Below are 18,490 nucleotides of genomic sequence, written 5' to 3' on the forward strand. Positions count from 1 at the left end.
ACATTTCCTCCCTAAGACTCTACCTTCATAAGGACTAATTGTAGAATACAAATTGTGCAATTGAAACAACATTCTACTTTATAGTTGTACCATAATGCTTTTTTTTTGAGCCGTTAAAAAAAAAAAAATACCAAATCCTCTCTCCCCAAACCCGAACTATCTAGCCAACTTGAGTACCCGAGGTCATACAGCATCTGTCTAACAAAGTCACTTGTGTGTTGAGATGCATCATTGCCATAGTACACAATCACAGTCCACTGACCAGATTAGGAAGTCCTCAACTGACTGTGTTTTTTGACAGATTGTAGCAAAAACTGTTAAAGTACGTGTGCCTTCTCTGAGCTGTAAGCCTGTGCACATCAATCTGTCACATACGTCTGCATTTTTAAGCATCTTTTACCATCAGCAGAGAATGAATCAAAATGAACATAGAAGTTTGCTTTGGTTACTGACTTGGAAGATCCCTTTCCCTTTTTCCCAGCAATTCCTTCTTTTTAATCAACCAAGCACAAGCTCCAGTGGTCTCAAAGATGCAATTCAGATTGCAACATTTCAAGGCAGGCTGAAATTCCTTCACTACACATAACAACTCTGGCTGCTTTAATTTGCCATAACCGAACACCATAACCAAATGGTCTCATTTAGCACCAGACACTGCTTAACCACAGAAAGAATTGGTTTATAAGAACTTTGTTCCTCTTGATCCTCCCAGATAACTTTGACGTTGCTAATTTTCTACTTCATGATTAATTTTAAAAGTCTGCAAAGGAAAGATTCTTAACTCTTTGCAAACTGTCTATAAAAAGATACTAATAATCCATTTATATCTCACAAACATTAGGAAGCTGAGTTCTTTTTTGTCAATAAAAGTATCAGAATGTAGGTAAGTTTTGATGTAATGTGGATAAAATTTTCAGGCTTATTTGATCAGATAATTTGCATTTCAGATGAATAAATTTATAGAACAGCAATAGACTGTAAACAAGATTCACTTCAGTCTAAATTCAATCAAGTTAGAACCTTAGTATTGCAAAATATTAATATCATTCATGCTTTAAAAAATGCATATATTGAAAAATATGCTGCTAGTCTGCTAAAGCCTGCTAAATGAAAAGAGATAAGAACCTATGTCCTGCCACTCTGATTTAGAGTCACCAGGATCTCAAGCACCACCTGACAATTTACAGGAACCTAATGGACATCGACAGATCTATTGGCTTCCCTATGTTACATTAGCTGCAGCAGTCAAACAAGGAGCCGAGCAGAGGCTCAGGTGCAGCTGCTTGTACATGCCTGTAGACTCCTTTAGTTCCTTCCACTGACAGAGATGTGCCTATATGTGGGTGAAACAAAGAAAACAAATCTCTGCAAACCTATGAGTAGAAAACATACCAGCAACAAGCATCACATCCCTAATCATTACCAACATTTGGTACAACACCTTCTGTAAAATCCCAAAAGACAATAGCATTTTGCAGACATCTCCATGAGAGACGTCCATGTAGTTGGTTTGTGCCCCCTCAGTCCAGCACTAACCAGCCTGTGCTGTGGCCTGCTTTGGTTGCTGATATTCTGGCCCATGCTGACCAGTGCCCCAGATCTTGAGGGGCTCTGCATCTGGCACTACAGGGCCTGGCCCTTAGGCTGCTCCTGCAGCCCCCTAACTCCCAAACCCTGCAGCAGGTGATGGTGCATGCCTGCAAGCAACCCAAAAACTACTGCTCCAAGCCTCTTTGCAAAATAAAGTGGGGTTTGCCAGGCAGACACTATCCACTGCTAGCTTAGGCCTGGCAGAAGTCTCCCTCATCCTTTCAGTAGGAGTGAGAAGCTCTCCTCCGGAGTATTTTCTTTAAACACGGTCATTTTCCAGGCTGGCAGTGAGCTTTCCTTTACCCCACTGGCAAACCTACTCAATGGTAGGAAGGCCTGAGTTCCTTTTCTGAGAGGAAATCCCCCACCTTCCAAAGCCAGTGCACAGCCTTATCACTTTTATTAACCATATCAAATCATCAAATTAACTTTTCCTGAGATAGTCAACTGCCACGCATAAAGGACTTCAAGGTGAAAAGAAATCATAAGCTCATTTCAAGGGGAAGAAGGAATGGCAACTGTGGGCATTTGGAGGATAAACTGATAATGATTTTCTCATTATCATGTGTGCAGCCACAACTTTGGCACTTGGTTATTGTGGTAAAGACATAGGTACAAAGAACTACAGTAACCATGTGAAACTGAAAAAAAAAACCCCAACTCTAATGGAAATACAAAATGTCTGTGAATTCTTTTGCTGAATATCTTACCATTTGCAGCTTTCACTATTATTCTTCATTGCCTGTAACTGGATCTCCTGAATGCTATGATTTTGATTTATAAAATGTATTCAGTTTGAATTATAAAATGCATTTCTCTTAAGTGCCTGACAACAGAGGCATCTTTGCTGGGACAGGTAAAGTCAAATGTCATTTTCTATCCGAATACTGTGTCTAAACCAGGAATCCTTTGTGAAAACAGAAGGTATGGCACATGATACAGAGTATGTGAGAATGCTAATCTAAACACTGAGAGTCAAGAAGAACACAAAGAGAAGCTTAAGTTATTTCTCATGAGCTATTTTCTGTGTCACACAGCAGGGTGTTTGTGTGTATTTTGAGCATTAATTGATAAGGATGAGAAATGATCACCTTGCTGGATTAATTTTCTGATGGTAAAACTTGTAAGACACACCAGACAAGCCTTAAGGCTAAGCAATAATCCCCTCTTCATTCTCTTCTAGATGTAATGAGACACCCATGGGAAAGTGACTGAACACTCTAAACCTTCCCACAGCTGCAGCCAGTTAGTAACTATCTCACGAAACTATACGTTTAAATCAACTTTTGAGAACAATCTTCTCTGCCTAAGCACAGAAGGCAACTTGCAGCCAGCTATATTGGGAGCCAGTGATATAAGGGATCACATGAAAAAGAAGATGAAATTACTGCTGAATAATTATAGAGCTCATTTTGATTTAGATTTTCCTAACTGATATGACAACCTGATAGACTTCTATAATAAGATGAAAAGCTTCATAAATGCAGAGATAGCAATAGATGTTATCTCGACCTTAGTATAGATTTTGATGCTGTCTCCCATAGCATCCTCACAGACAAACTGATGAAGTACAGATAAGTGGACAGTGAAGCGAATTGAAAGCTGGCTGCATAGCTGGACCAAGAAGGTTATAATCAGTGGCATAAAATCCAGTTGAAGGCAAATCAGATGCGCTTCCCATGGATGGATACTGGGACCACTGCTGTTCAATGTCTTCTGCATTCTATACTGTACTGTGTTCAACTCTGGAGCCCCCAGCACAAGGACATCAAGCTGCTGGAGTGGGTCCAGAGGAGGACCACAAAGATGATCAGAAGGCTGGAGCACCTCTCCCCTATGAAGACAGGCTGATGGAGCTGGGTCTCTTCAGCCTGGAGAAGCTTAGGTTCTAGGGGGATATTTTAGCAGCCTTCCAGTACCTCAAGGAGGGCTAGACGTAGATTAGATATTAGGAAGGAATACTTTACCATGAGAGTGTTGAGACATTAGAACAGGTTGCCCAGTGAGGTTATAAATGTCTCCTCCTTGGAAGTATTCAAGTCCCAGCTGGATGGGGCTGGAAGCAATACAGTCTAGAGGGAGGTGTCCCTGCCTGTAGCAGGGGGTTAGAAGTAGGTTATCGTAAAACAATCCAAACCATTCTACGATTAAGCATTTTGTAATTTTCTCTTTAACTCCTTGCACTGCAGAATTCTCCTGTAGTGCAGTACAACTTGTCAAAGATCCAACCACCAGGTAACAAAATCACATTACATTTACCATTCTGACCAGTCTCACAGCTCTTGGTGACTGTGAATGTTTTCTAGGATTTGTGTTGTTTTCCAAATGCTGATTACCCAGCAGGCTACAATATAAGTGTAAGGGTAGCAACTGTTTCCAGCTCTTTCCGCCTCCTCCTGTACTGCCAACACTCTTAAATATGTACAAAATTAGTTTTGAGGCATGATGGCATAATACTCTCAGAGTATAGCTTGTTTTTGTTTTTTTTTTAGCTTAAAAACCAAACTGTTGAATAAAAGAGGAAAATTAAGAAAATAGGAAAATTATGACAATTAGAATTATAATGAGAGAAAATTCTTGACATTTTTAGTACTCCAGCCAAAGATCATGTTGATTATTTACTTCTCATTTCCTCTTAAATTTATATATAAAAACTCATGGATCAAACACACATCATTGAAAATTAAATTTTGCAGGAACTTGTGCTACACCAGTGTATAGTGATTACGTTTCTGGCCATGTGCCATACCTTATCCTGTGTTACCAGCAGCAAAACTGCAATTGCCACATTTATGACACATGAAAAGAAGCAGTCTTTACTGTCTCACCACCACCCTTTGTTACTATAGAGTTGCCTTACAGGTTATGTCCAGCAGCACATGAGTCTAGAATGCTTAAGCAAACATTCTCCAACATTTGCTCAAACATCCTTGATAGTCCTCAGCTTGTATTTAAATGAATTTATGTGCTCATCATCTACACATCATGAATCTGCTCTTGGAGGCAAACTGTCCAGTTTTCAAAAAATACTGTTAATAATTCACCACTTGAGATTTCTTATTTTCCCCATTATCTCTCATGTTTGAGGGTAGCCGTTTTTTAATGCTCACAAACTAATCTCTCTGTGTAGCCTGCACTGAAATCAATGGGGTAAAGGCAAAACCATGCCCATCAGGAGCAGTGGTTTAACAGAAATGGTTTTCCAGTTGTCTCAGATCTGACCTCTGCATGAGGGTTTGAATTACGTATTTCATACAACACTGAAACCAGGAAATACATTTCTGAAATATCAGGCAGCAGTTATAAATAACAAAAGGAAGTACTCCTGTCACACAGACAAAACTGAATCTGAAAACTTACTGCCATAGCAAGTCTTGAGAAGCAAAACCATAAATGGCTAAGAAAGATAATACTACCACTATGCACAGTGGTGAAGATGCACCTTCCAGATGAGGAATTAGACAAACTACCAACTGAAGTTACATTAACAGGAAGACTCACTTTATGTCATATTCCCAAAAATCTACAATCTGACATTATCAGAGAGGACAATAGTTGAACAGAGTCATTTTTAAGTTCTTATGGTCACTTAATTTTGCATTACTCAGCACCTACCTGCTATAATGGACCAAAAAAAAAAAAAAAAAAAAAAAAAAAAAAGAGAAGGATCTATTTAATATCCTATATACATTCCTAATACACATACACAATATACATTCCTAATACAAAGGAATGACTTATCTTTCTCCTCCTGAAAGCTGCACGTGTATACCTCTTCCCTATCCAGCACAGTGTAGACTTCTTCATAACTTTAACATAGAATCATGGCATAATACCAGTAAGAATTAAGCTAAATTTAAGTTCTGAACATTAGCTGTTGTTATTGAACACACGCTAACATATGGTCTCGAATTTCTATTCATGTAATTTATATTACATTTCCACATAGATAAAGAGTATTCAAACAAAAAGTTCATCAAACAAATGACAGTAATAATGAAAAGCCAATGCAATTTATGTGCTGCAAGCACAATATTAAAAAATAGTCAAGAACATTCCAACTGAAGAAAAAATACATGCATGTTAGCTTTGAAAATTTATGTCTACATTACAGCAGAAAACAACACAAAACATACATATTTATGTAAAAACATTGAACACGTATTTCTCAGGTTTCAGGAAAACAGCAGTAATGTACTACTGAAAGGTTAAGTTATTTTCTGCAATTTTTATATTGCCTGAAGTCAAGCCTTACCAAGGCACTAGTTTTGAGCATTATGTCACTAGAGCTTTTTTGTTTTTATGAATTAAATAATTAATTTTAGACAATGAATAAATATACAATGAAAATAAGAGTAAATAAGAAAGTAAGACTTTAGCCTAAATAGAACTTGTTTTCAGTATTTAGATGCATTTTAATTTCTACTGCTCTTCAAAGTCAATACATTGCATATACATTGGTGCTGACAGTATTGCAAGGGCTTCTCTAAAAGTTATGCCTCCTATTTTATTATGCTGGCCCACAATGTCAGTGGCAGATATTGGTGGTATGGCAGTAAATGTTGAACATTCCCATCAATATTCCATTAGAAGTAGTTGCTGTGTCACAGATGGCAGTATAAGGGCAGTCTGACAAAATGGCGTCTGACATGGAAATGCATATGAAGGAATGGGATGTCATTGAATTCCTCCATGTGAAAAAAAAATAATCAACATTTGCTGTATGTTTATGGAGACCAAACAGTGAATGCGAGCACAGTGGGGTGGTGAATGTTGCATTTCTGCAGTGGTGACAGCAGGTCACCTCCACTGGGTGCAGAGTTTTACAATTGCAGCATGCAGGTCCTTATTGCTGGTGAAAATGCACAGCTTATGGTGGGGACTTGCATGGACAAATAATGTTTTGTAGCTGAGAGTTTGCTCTATCAAACAGTGCTATTGTGCTCTTTGCATCTGTCAGTTTCCAAGGAAATAAACAGAAGACATTACTTTTGGAGCAAGTAGATATGCTCTTTATACATGAAAATAGACAATACTTTATAGTTCAACAGAAGGAGGTATAAACATGCCATGTTATTAGATACACCTAGAAAATGGTACTTAACAACATTTACCTGTGAGCATACTCGTGTCAGCAAGCTCAGCAATAGTGATAGGTACACTGGGACCATCCTCTTCATATGCTTTCAAAATGTACTTCTCAATTACACCTATGACCCCAGCAGGTTTGTCCCAGGTGACCTCAATGCTGTAACCATTTATACTGTGAACTCTTGAGGGAGTTGGCACATTTTGTGGAACTGTGGAAGGATAAAATAGAAAATAGAGAAAATGGCAGTTCTAAGGAGACTATTGCCCCTATTCTTCACTTTTAATGGCTGCAGTAAATCAGACTCAACCATTAGCATAAATACAATTTATTAGAGTTGTAACTTTTCAGCACTGATTTAATATGACTGCACATCTTGAGCTATTGAGTGTAAGCTATATTTCAAAACCATCAAAACTCCATCTACATAACATTCCTTCTCATCTTGTTGAGGTTTTCTGAAAACATTTAATGTATCAAACGTATTTAAGCATCACTCAAAAAGAGGAGGTGGACTGTATGTAGCTAGCAAGTATGGGCATTATAATCTAGCAACTGAATGATGCAAGAGACTGCAGCAGAGAAGAGTTTGACATTTATCTGTTGGATATCTAAACCACAGATTGCCAAAAATATGAAACATTTCTAAAAAATGTACATCCTTGTTTACAAAATGCTTCAAAAAATTAAGCTTTTTAAATTATGTTCATATCTCTGAAATGACAGATAACTATCTGAGAGTAAAAATCTCTGATTTTGTACTGGGGGAGGATGGGGATTAGAAAATGAAAATGAAATTAAAGAAAGAAAAACGAAGATGCTTAGAAGATCTGGAAAGTTAAGCTAATATATGTATGGAGGAGCTAATTTAAAAGAAAAAAATCACATTTCCCTTAACCTTTTACTATTTATTATATATTTCTATATCAGCTAAAGGTCTGTCCAGTAACAACTTCATCACAGATGACTGCACAAGGGATGCAGAGGAAAGGCCCAAGGAACACAATGGCAGGATGATGGATGATGAGTTTGCTGTAAATGCATGTGGACTCCCTAGCCCTGCTGATGATCATTTGCTTTTCTCACCATCAAATAACCAGTTTTTATATAATTTTAAGTTTCATTAAATATCTACAGAGACTTGGTTTAGATGTGGTTATGTTCTGTTTGTTCATTTTTGTTTTCAAATAAAGAGTACTACAATGCAAACTCTGATAATACTTGGAAGTTGTGATTCATGTACAAAAAAAGTGATTCTCTAGGAAAGCCTCCATTACCACAGAATTATATTGATTTTATTAGTCCTGAAGTGTATCACGGGGCAAGGTAAAGTACTCTATAGCAGATGGTCTTCTCATAAGGGACAAAACAAAACCAACTCAAAAATAATTAAGTAGTGCAATTATTCTCCACCCCGAGGGATCATATAGCTGTTCAATGTTGTGGTCAGCTTGCAAACAAATTTATGGGAAAGCTTACTTCTGTCAGACAGTTGGTATGACAATACATATGTACCTTCTCTCTTCTGGGTAGTACAAAAAATTATGACACCAAGTTATGTAGGAGTGTATTAACAAGTCAAATATTCACATACATATTATATCTTTTTTTTAAGATCTTATGCTGAATATCTTTCATCAAAATAATTCTCTGCATTGAGAGAATGCAGTTAGGCTTCCATTTATGGAAAACAAAAACTTCAATAAAAAAAATGCAGGACTAATTCTTTAAAAACATGCTGGCCAAAGTAAGTTTGTAAAGGCACTGAGCAGAAACTTTTCCTCATGAATATAAGAAACATATGATCTTTAATGTTCAGCAGATATTATATTCCTTTGAAACCTTCTTCACAAGCCACACGCTTTCCTGTTAAATATTCACAATCTGCACATTACTTGTAAAAAGAATCCTTCCCCCATCTACATTATTCAGCAGCACTGAGCAGCATGTGCATGTGCAGAAAATGTAAAAAAAAAAAAAAACCAAAACCTTGCACTAGATCCTGATCTCACTGATCTCACAGTTATATGGCTTTGCATCTTCATCTTCCACAGTATGCTCCTGCTATTCTCCAGTATCTCCCTCCTCTGCACTTGATTTAGTATCACTCAGTCATATGTGTGAAAATACAGTTACTTACTCTAGCAGACTCCTGTAAATGTAAATTTGGATGTGCACACATCAACCTGCCTACATAACATGACTGTTCTTATTTTGTTAATGCAGTTCAATTATTTCCTTGCTCTCAATAAAAAAAGTAAATAAAATATATATTTGGAAAATACTTTGAATTATATGTGGAAAGTACTTGCTTAAACATGTTCCAGTAGTCTGCTACTATTCAAAGCATCAAAGACTTTCAGTACCTTTAGAAATACTACATGACTTAGACTGCTAAAATTCTGGTGATGTGCTTTTCTCCAACCTAATATCAGATAGCACAAGAAAAATGGACATAAGTAAGCCTTAAAGCTATATTTACCTGATTCTCTTGTACGGGCACGCGTCCATACACTAGATACTGATCCTGCTTCATTTGAGGCAACCACCCTATAAAGGTATTCTTCAAAGACCACAGAGTTGCAAAAGACGGGAGGAAAAAAAGAACAAAGACTGAACACGGTAACACATTAATACAGAAGAAAATAAAAATGATATATTTCATTTAAGGAACCAATGTGTTACCTGTAAATGGTTGTAGACCATTCTCATAAACACTCTGCTCTTTTCCTCGGTATACTAGGATGGAGTCATTTCCCCTGCAGTTAACAGCGCTGTCAGTTGATAGGCATCCATCCAGATTGACTCTGACAGCACTGCTGGACACAGATGCCAAGTTAACGACAGCACCTCGTGTAAATTTAACATCCTTCATGCAACCACCGAAACCTAGCAAACAGTAAGGGATTAGTATCACATAAAGAGCCTCAGTCATTACTTAAGAATCACTTTCATTCCTTTTGAAACTATATTTTCAACAGTAAAGACTATAATAGAAAAAAGGTAACTTACAACGTGAGAAAACTCTCTTTTCTTTCAAGATATGATGCAGGTAAAAATTCCTGACATTCTAGTGTTGAATTCCTGCCTTACAGAACTGTACTTTCATTGTCATCAATTCTATCCTATGAGAAAATGTTTGTTCTCTGCTCTGCCTCTTCTTCCTTTAAAATTATCATCTTAAAAGTTATTCTGATTTTGAAAACTGGCTTTCCATTGCTTGACAATAATTTCTTGATAAATTGAGAAGAATATGTAGATTAAAAGTATAGTCAGAAAATGATAAAAATGAGAAATCCAATTAGGTCTAAATCTGGTGTACTGTTCGGAAACATTCTGAAAACATAACCCAAACAGCTCGTTGACAGGACAAATTTAAGTAACTATTTATTTATATATGTGTGTGTATGCATATATTTGTGTGTGCATGTAACATTCTCAGCAACATTACAAATATGTTAACCTAGTTATTTGCAATAACAAAATTGGTGTGTATCAAAAATCAGGGTGTACTTATTCCAATTTCTTCATATTTCTATGATTTAATTTACACAGAAATTAATATATTAATGCAAAATAAGAGGCTGCTTTGAAAGAAATGTCTCCTAGTTTATGACGTTGGCTCATGACATCAGGTGCAAATGCCAATGCTATGGCATTGTTGAACTTTCCCACTTAATTATATTTTGTTACTGTACGACAGATGGCAGCAGAGGGGCACTCTGACAAAATGGCATCTGACATGGAAGCACATATGAATCAAAGGTATGGAATTGAACTCCTTCATGTGGAAAAAAATGACACCCACTGACATTTGTTGATGCTTGTTGAACGTTTATGGAGACCAAACAATGGATGTAAGCACAGTGAGCTGGAGGGTGGTGCGTTTCAGCAGTGGTGACAGCAACAGCGGGTCACCTCTGTTGATGCAGTTTTTTTTTACAAGCAAAATGTGCAAACCCTTGGTCATTGCTGGGGAAAATACATAGCTTATGGTGGTGACTATATTGAAACACAGTGCATTACAGCTGCAACTTTTCTCTTTCAAAAAGTCATTGTGCTCTTCATAGGTGCTGCAGTTTCTAAGGAAATAAATAGAGGGCACTACTTTTGGAACAGCCTCAGATCTGGCTAAAGTTCAGTGCTTGGCAGTTAAAGTAAAACCAAAGAAAACAGTAACCAAACTGAAGACTGCAATTCACCTAAGATTTAACTAGGTAAATTAAAAATTAGTCTTACAGAGATTAGTGCTCTTGTTTTAGTTTTATGAAAGTATTATATTTTTATATACTGTTACACATTATGTACTTCTACTGCCTTTATTTCTGAAAAATGGCAGATAAGAACAATCGTATTTAACAACCTAAATTGAGAATTCAATATTCATAGATAGTTCCTGAAGGTGGATACTGATTTTGAACAATCCTCTAAAACAAATTCTCTCTTTACTATGTTAGGAACTAAGAAAAACTGCTCTTTCTATTGCACACACCTCTGTTAAAGTCAACTCCAATTCCACAGAGATTTACTTGGTTTCTAGACATTTCGTGGTAGAGCAAATAATTAATACCAGTCTGCAGAAGTATCTTAATTACTAGGCAAAATGAGCAATTGTTTAATTTGTGTTTGCAATGTATACTATACAACATATTTTAATTCATTACTTTCATTTTCTTTTGAGTCCTTACTATTTGAGGACTTCAGACTGATGTCAAGTAATGTTTATTTGTGCTCAGTAGCTGCAGAATAAGTTAATATAAATTCTCACAGACTTTCCTGCCAGCTCATCTTGAACATGTAGTGTTGAAAGCATATTTTCTACAGATTGTAATTAAAACAACCTTGTAACACTTGAGGAAACCAAAACACAGGTGTTGCTACTTTCTCAGCTGTCTGCCCTAATGTCCTATGGAGCTGTGTCCTGTTTCAACCTTACCTCCTTTTTTGCCTAATCTTCTCATTACCAATATCATTCTGATTGGTCACAGTGATAGAAACTGACAGGCTACATTTAAGAGCACGATAGGGTCAGACATAAGTTAAGAATATTCACTTAAGCCAAGATCTTAATATGTGGATGCCTTGCTCATTTAAATCTACGTTCAGGAACACAAAATTTTTTTTTGCCATCAGAAGTTCTAAATACAAACTCACTTCTGCAATTTTATTTTGGAGTATGCTGAACAGCCTTTGTGAAAAAAAAGTAATGTTTATCGACGTGCTTGAATATGCACTTCAGACATTCACTTCAGACTATTTTGCCCTAGATCACAGCTCTCTTTGCTGCAGGAGCTGAGAATGCATCCACTGACGAGCCCATACCATCTGCTATAAAGCAATGCTGACAGGGGATGACTGGCTAGTTCTTTTGAGCCATAAAAATTACCCATATAGAACTTGAAGGAAGACTATAAAATATATATGATATCCACTGCTGAGTGATACTTAAAATAATATTTTTGAGCTGTGAATGTTAGTGCTTTGATTTGATTCAACCCATTTGTAGCTGTGAATCCACAAGGCTGCAATGCGGCTCTGCAGAGTTTACATGAATAGGTATATTCACTGCAAGCACAAGTAGACTCACTTGATTCCCTACTAATCACTTACTGATTGCTACTTAGTTGGCCATCATATCTGAAAAATACAGTATAACTGATGAATACCACCATAAGTAAGAAAAATCTAGATCCCCAAAATAAAGAGGGCCAGTTTTAAGACACTTTTTGGAGTACGTTTCATACAGTCAAGTCTTAGGCACAGGTTATTAGCAGCAAGCTGCACCTAATACTTCCCTCTTTTTCCTAGAAATTTGACCTATCTTAGAACAAAAGAGACCCAGCAAATCTCTCTCTTGCTCCTGGTAATGCAAAAAAGCATCACCAGATAACATTGCTGAAATCCTAATTCAGGATTTCATACTTACTGATTTTTTTTTAGACCATAATCAACTTCTGCCTGCAAAAGGACTAATCAGCCTTCAACTCGGCAACCCACGCCAACACTCAACTACACTACAGTGGTTTAAGATATTTGTACTGTATTCCACTGTGTTTTATTACAGATCTGAAGCTAACTCAACAAAATGATCAAGAGAAACAAGCTGATCTGAACAGGCTCTGAGGAAAATCTGAGCTCTTCTTTCTGGTTGGGCATCCTATTTCGCCACTCTCCAGTTTCATCCAGCTAGATTGCTTGCTTCTCTTATCCAAGCTTCGCTTGGAAGGAATCTGTAGCATTACAAAGGGATTAAGAGTAAAGTAAAGCTGACTGGGTATGAATAACTGACAGTTAAAGTAACAGTGAATGGGAGGACACAGTAAATTATATGCTAAACTTGATAAATGTTACATATTCAAGAATTTAAGTTCTGGGCAGCAGAAGGTCCACCAATAACCTTGCATGTGACAAAAGTTCCTGAGAAATGTGACAAACTCTGAGTTGTCACCTTACCTTGTTCTGACCCCAGATCTTTATAGACATTCTGAATCTCCCATGGGACTCCTCCTATGTAGACTGGAGAATTTACTTTCAGTTGCTGAGCGTTGGGTTCCAGTGTCTGCTCTCTCAGCTCATTCACACTTGCCGAAACTACAGAACCCTCCTTGTTCACAGTTACTTTCTTCCAATTTCCATCACAATAAGACAATCCTAACCAGAGATCCACTTGGGTAAAGACAGTGCCAGTTTTCAGCAAGACGTTTAGTATTCCGCTTTTCAGTTCAATCTATATATTTTAAAACAGAAAAAGAGATTCTGAAGAAAGCGCCACATACAGAGAAATAAAAGATAAGCACTTTGGAGATATAAAAAAAAAAAATCAAGTAAGAAAAGGATAAAGATATTTTTATATCTTCAGGAAAGTGGAAATTACAATAAAATTGTTCACATAAACCATGCTAATTTGCAGTTAATTCAGAAAGTAGGAACACATTCTGATTTTTTTACAACTGATTTTGGGACTAAGGGAAATGATGAAAAGAAGAATCAGGACTAGTTTGCTTTTTTTTTTTTTTTTTTTGAGAATGAGAAAACAGTATTTTACCTATCAATTCATTTTTTTGGAAGAATGTAACAAGATAATAATGAAATGAAATGTCAGATCTGATTAAGCTCTTTTAATTGGCTGGTGAACTCAATTTCCAGTTTCTCCAGCATACGCTGATTCTGTATTTCATCTTCATTCTCCTAAATATTTTAAGAAAATAACAATTTTGTATGTGCTTTTTTTGAGACTGATATGCCACTTTTCTAATAGAGAAGCATTCTACTTAAATTATCACAGCAGAAGTTTCCAAGTGTTTTACTGTAGGGAATATTTATTCTAACTGGTTAGAATGCAAGTGGTGTGAGACTGTCAACTGGAAGGTACAAAGCATTAAACACAAAGATGATGAACTTGTGGATGAAAAATATGGATAAGCTCACAAAAAATGCATTTCTTTTTTCACACTAAAATCTTATTAAGAAAAAAAAAACCCTACAAATTTAATATAAATGCTTAGCACCAGTATTGACAAACTGACATATTGAGGTTACTGATAATATTAATACTGCGGTACTCATAATCAGATTGTATTTTCTTAACAAGGAACCTAGTGTAAGAAAGAATTCAGTACTTGACATGCCATTGGCAATATAGATCCTGCTTTAAAGTAAACACTGTTTGCTCTCTTGTTTGTTTGGGGCCACAGGTTTTCATGAGTTCCACTGCTTCCATGAGTTTATAGCCCATCAAAGAAAAGGCCCCTAAAACACAGGTTAAGGATAGATTGTGCTGATCAGTGCTGATGACTACAAATTGTAAGAGCAGTCCATTGGGCAAGTCACTTCACTGATGAGTTTTAACACAGAGCACACAGTGCTGTCGGAAAGAAAGTATTTCAGTTGCATGACTAGAGCAATACACCAGCAAGTCTGCTAGACCTGGCTGCTGTAGAGATGACATGGCATTTGACATGGGGTCAGCTGCTCAGCACATCCTGTCTTCCAATTGACTCATCCTGGCACAGACTTAAAGCTGGCAAAGAATGATGCCTGTGCTCTTTGTGATTATCTGGATTGACATTCATAATACTTGGGCACAGCTAGAGAGAGAGGATCACTGTTCAGTTTGAGATTTCTGCACCATGAACAAAAAAATGCAAAATCCTGCATACATCTAGCACTTACAGGGCCTTCTTCCTGCTATTGAGCAAAGGTTCAGAAAAACACCAGATGAATTCACAGATCAACAATGCACTGTACTGCCTCAGAAAAATGGTAGACAGTGGGTGCAAGGAGATGAGTCACCCATTCTATTCATGACATGTGAAGCCATATTTGGAGTACTGTATCTAGCTGTGGACATTCAAATACTGAAAAAGTACTGACACTGGAATGAATTGAGCGAAGGGGCACCAGGTTCTCAGGTAGGAATACCTGATACACATATTCAGGAGAGGCTGAGAGAAGTGAACTTATTTCAGTCTTAAGAGTAGGTGGTAGGAAAACTTTCATCTCTATTTAACTACCTTGTGAAAGGGTATAAGAGAAGACAGACCCAGATTCTTCTCAGAAGTATATAGCAAAATAATGAGAAGTAAACATTCAAGATGTAACAAGAAAAATTAGAGATATATATATCAAGATTATAATTTCTTTTCCTTAATTTTCAGAGAAAGGCTGGTGATTCATACTAGTTTTTCTGGTCACCATTTGCTCAAAACTATTCTGTCTAGATCCAAAGAGAAAACTGATTGACCTCGCTAGCTTCAGTTAATTATCTCAGGGCATGAAACTCATGGAAGAAATGACGTTTACACAAAGCATTTTTCTAAGACATAATTTTGTCTTGGCCAGAACACAAAACAGACTCCTTGGTTGTTTGGTAGCAGGCCATCCATGTGTCATTCCAAAACTATAAAGCTAGCAAGAGAAGTGTGATCTATGCAAAGGAATGGGTCAAGGAATACCATCATACATTGTGTTCAGGATAAGCGAGCTAAGTATGTATGGATTCTAATCTGCTTTGCAGTGCAAGTGTCTCCTGACCAAACCTCCTAACAAAGACATCATAGCTCATGCACAACATGCTACACACCTCATTTTCACTTTCTATTAACCTTTTTTGTGAGCTCAAGTGTATGGAAAAACCTTCTGTCATCATTATGTATGTGCACAAAACAATGCTGCAAGGGTTGGAAAAGCATGCACTCATCCACTTTAAAGTTCCACATCTTAAAGCTACGGAGATTTTACAGCCAGGTATCAAGTCAGGTTAAAAAAAACCTATTTAGGTTAGAAAAAGAGCTGTAAAAACAAACCACAATTTTTAGTGCTAAAAATAATATAAATATATAAATGGCAAAAACGTGGAGGCATGTGTAGAAAATGTTTTGCTTACTTTGTGCTTTTCATTGCATTTTCAATTTACTAAGTCCCTTTTCTCCTTTACAATCATAAGTTTTCTCATATTTCTGTCATCCTTCCAAAGAGCAAGAGAAATGAAAACTTGCCACAAGAATCTCCAGAAGAATCAAAGACCCATACTTGTCCCTATTCTTGTCCACAGTGCCTTTGTTCTGTAAATTTCATCCACACATTCCTGCTTAGAGTGGGATATTAGTATATATAACAACTTATGTGAAAATCCCACAATCTCAGTTACTACTCGAAGACCAAACTTGAGCCACAACATGTAATTAGCATAACTTGCTACTGGAACTTATTATTTCTGAACTAGGCTACTTAAAAAAGAGGAAGCAGCCAGTTCTAGGAGAATTCAAAATGCAGAAAAAAACTCCAATCTGCTAGAATAGTAATATAAAAAATAAATACAGAGTAAGTTATAGCTGACCTGAAAAGGCTGAAAATATATTTAGTTGCTTTATGTCAGAAGTTTAAAAGAAAGCACACATTAGATATAATGCCATGCCATAAAACAGGCTTTGACATTACAAGCCATTAGCAGAACAGCTGCAAAGTAATAAATAAACAGATAAAAATGGAATGGGCAGATCAGGTTATAAAGAGTACCAACAGATTCAAAAGTGTCTAAATATAAATGTTTGCTTCTTGGAACAACTAAGAAGAGATACTACTTTCAATACAATCCTCTGTAATGTTGGTTCAAGTTGTAACTACAGTAAACCCGCTATGCAATGGTGACCTTGGCCTCATTACATTCAAAACTACTGGGAGGAGAAAAGTATAAAAACCCAGCACTGTGTAACTAGTACAAAGAGTTTGAAAAAATGTAAAAAATTACATTCAACCTTAACCAAAATCCCAAACATAAAAGTCTTTTTAACAGATACCGAAAGAAAAGCTCATGAGTATCTCTCCAAGATTTGCTTAGTAAAGGACTTGTGCAGCTTCCTCCACGGTATTGTGAAAACATTGACTTACATTTTGAATCAAAATGAATAAATCTTGTTAATCATAAATGAATCAGAGGTGAAACAACTCATTTTAATACTAGTCTTTTGTACTATTTCATATTATTTCATATTATAATATTTTATATTATTTCGTAGTCACTTCTAATCCAACTATATTTATATATAAATAATATATATATTATATATAAATAATATATATTTTATTTAAATAATTTTGCTTTTTTGTATATTGATACCTTTCTTATGATATAAAATAACTTATCTTGAGCATCTGTTGGAGGCTTTTTACTCTCCAGACACATTTCTGTGTGCAGCATTTGAAAACAAGCAAAACAAAATTAACTCTTAGGAATTTCTTTAATCATTGTATCTTAGTAAGCAAACTCAACAGTTGAATATAGTTATTAGTACTGATCTGTAAACTTACTGCAAGAAAATCTGGACCATCCTTATTGTAAACAAACAAGAGCAATCCATTCAGTTGATCTGTTCTGAATTTGAAGGAGATCTCAAATTCCTGTCCACCACTAAAAACACCTGAATACAATTCCAGGAAACCTTGAAAGAAAGTAAATACGTAAATAATTTAATCAAGAATTTAAAAGATAGAATCAAGAAACAAACAACAGAAATATAGATGCTACGTTCTACTTTGACACGAAGAACTCAGAGGTTTCAAGAAAAATTTTTAGATTAACAATTATACATTTACAATTTAGCTTTGTGATAAGGACAGTTCTCCATAGCGTACTGTCACTCTGAAACAACTATGAACAAATGAAACTAGCACAAGATCCTAAGATTTTGCTACAAAAATGTGATCTAGGGTGTTTGAGGGAATATAGACACTCTCTTCAAAAATTATTTTTAACATGCACAGCAAATCTAACCTCTGTTAGTGAAGCACCACCTCTATGAAAGCAATTCCTATTCCAGGCAGTGAAGTATTTCGTAAAATTAATTTTAGTGCATTCAAAACAATCCTATATAAATAACACTGCTTTGGAAATCAAGTCACTGTAATACTTTCGATATGCACGTCGTTTAGATCTCAAGAACATATTTGGCTAGTACACAATATGGCAAACTACCTTTGCCAAGAAAATGTGCTCCTTCTGAGAGGACAATGGGGCATCCCTCCCAAATGTGATAGACATTGTTTTGCTCTTCTGCATTCTGCCAGTTCAAAGATTCCCAGTACTCATATGGAGTATACATTTTTTTCAAAAACAGGTCACTGAGACACCCCACAAAGCCTTTCTGGATTACTGTCTTCATCCCTGCAGGAAAGAAAAACAATTTATTAAAGCCAATCACCTGCAAATAAGCATAGGGAGGAATTCACATTATGTACATACTCTCCTTATCATATATGTGCATGTATGAATTGATAACTAGCATCTCTAACTTCATAAATTTGTCACTAAGC

General features: G+C 36.3%; 1 protein-coding gene across 1 annotated transcript in view; it reads right to left on the minus strand.

The window, feature by feature from the left end:
* The window catches only part of USH2A (usherin), a 391,368-nt gene that overhangs the window by 216,129 nt on the left and 156,749 nt on the right, over nucleotides 1-18,490 (minus strand). Inside the window, exons 25-30 of the mRNA XM_052681187.1 lie at nucleotides 18,153-18,341; nucleotides 17,489-17,619; nucleotides 13,133-13,406; nucleotides 9,365-9,568; nucleotides 9,162-9,242; nucleotides 6,705-6,890 (exon numbers count right to left, since the gene is read on the minus strand). Coding sequence (XP_052537147.1) covers nucleotides 6,705-6,890; nucleotides 9,162-9,242; nucleotides 9,365-9,568; nucleotides 13,133-13,406; nucleotides 17,489-17,619; nucleotides 18,153-18,341 — 1,065 coding nt within the window. The remainder of the gene's footprint in view (nucleotides 1-6,704; nucleotides 6,891-9,161; nucleotides 9,243-9,364; nucleotides 9,569-13,132; nucleotides 13,407-17,488; nucleotides 17,620-18,152; nucleotides 18,342-18,490) is intronic.

This window comes from Tympanuchus pallidicinctus, unplaced genomic scaffold (genome assembly GCF_026119805.1).
Source record: "Tympanuchus pallidicinctus isolate F22 unplaced genomic scaffold, pur_lepc_1.0 scaffold1, whole genome shotgun sequence".
Classification (NCBI taxonomy): domain Eukaryota; kingdom Metazoa; phylum Chordata; class Aves; order Galliformes; family Phasianidae; genus Tympanuchus; species Tympanuchus pallidicinctus.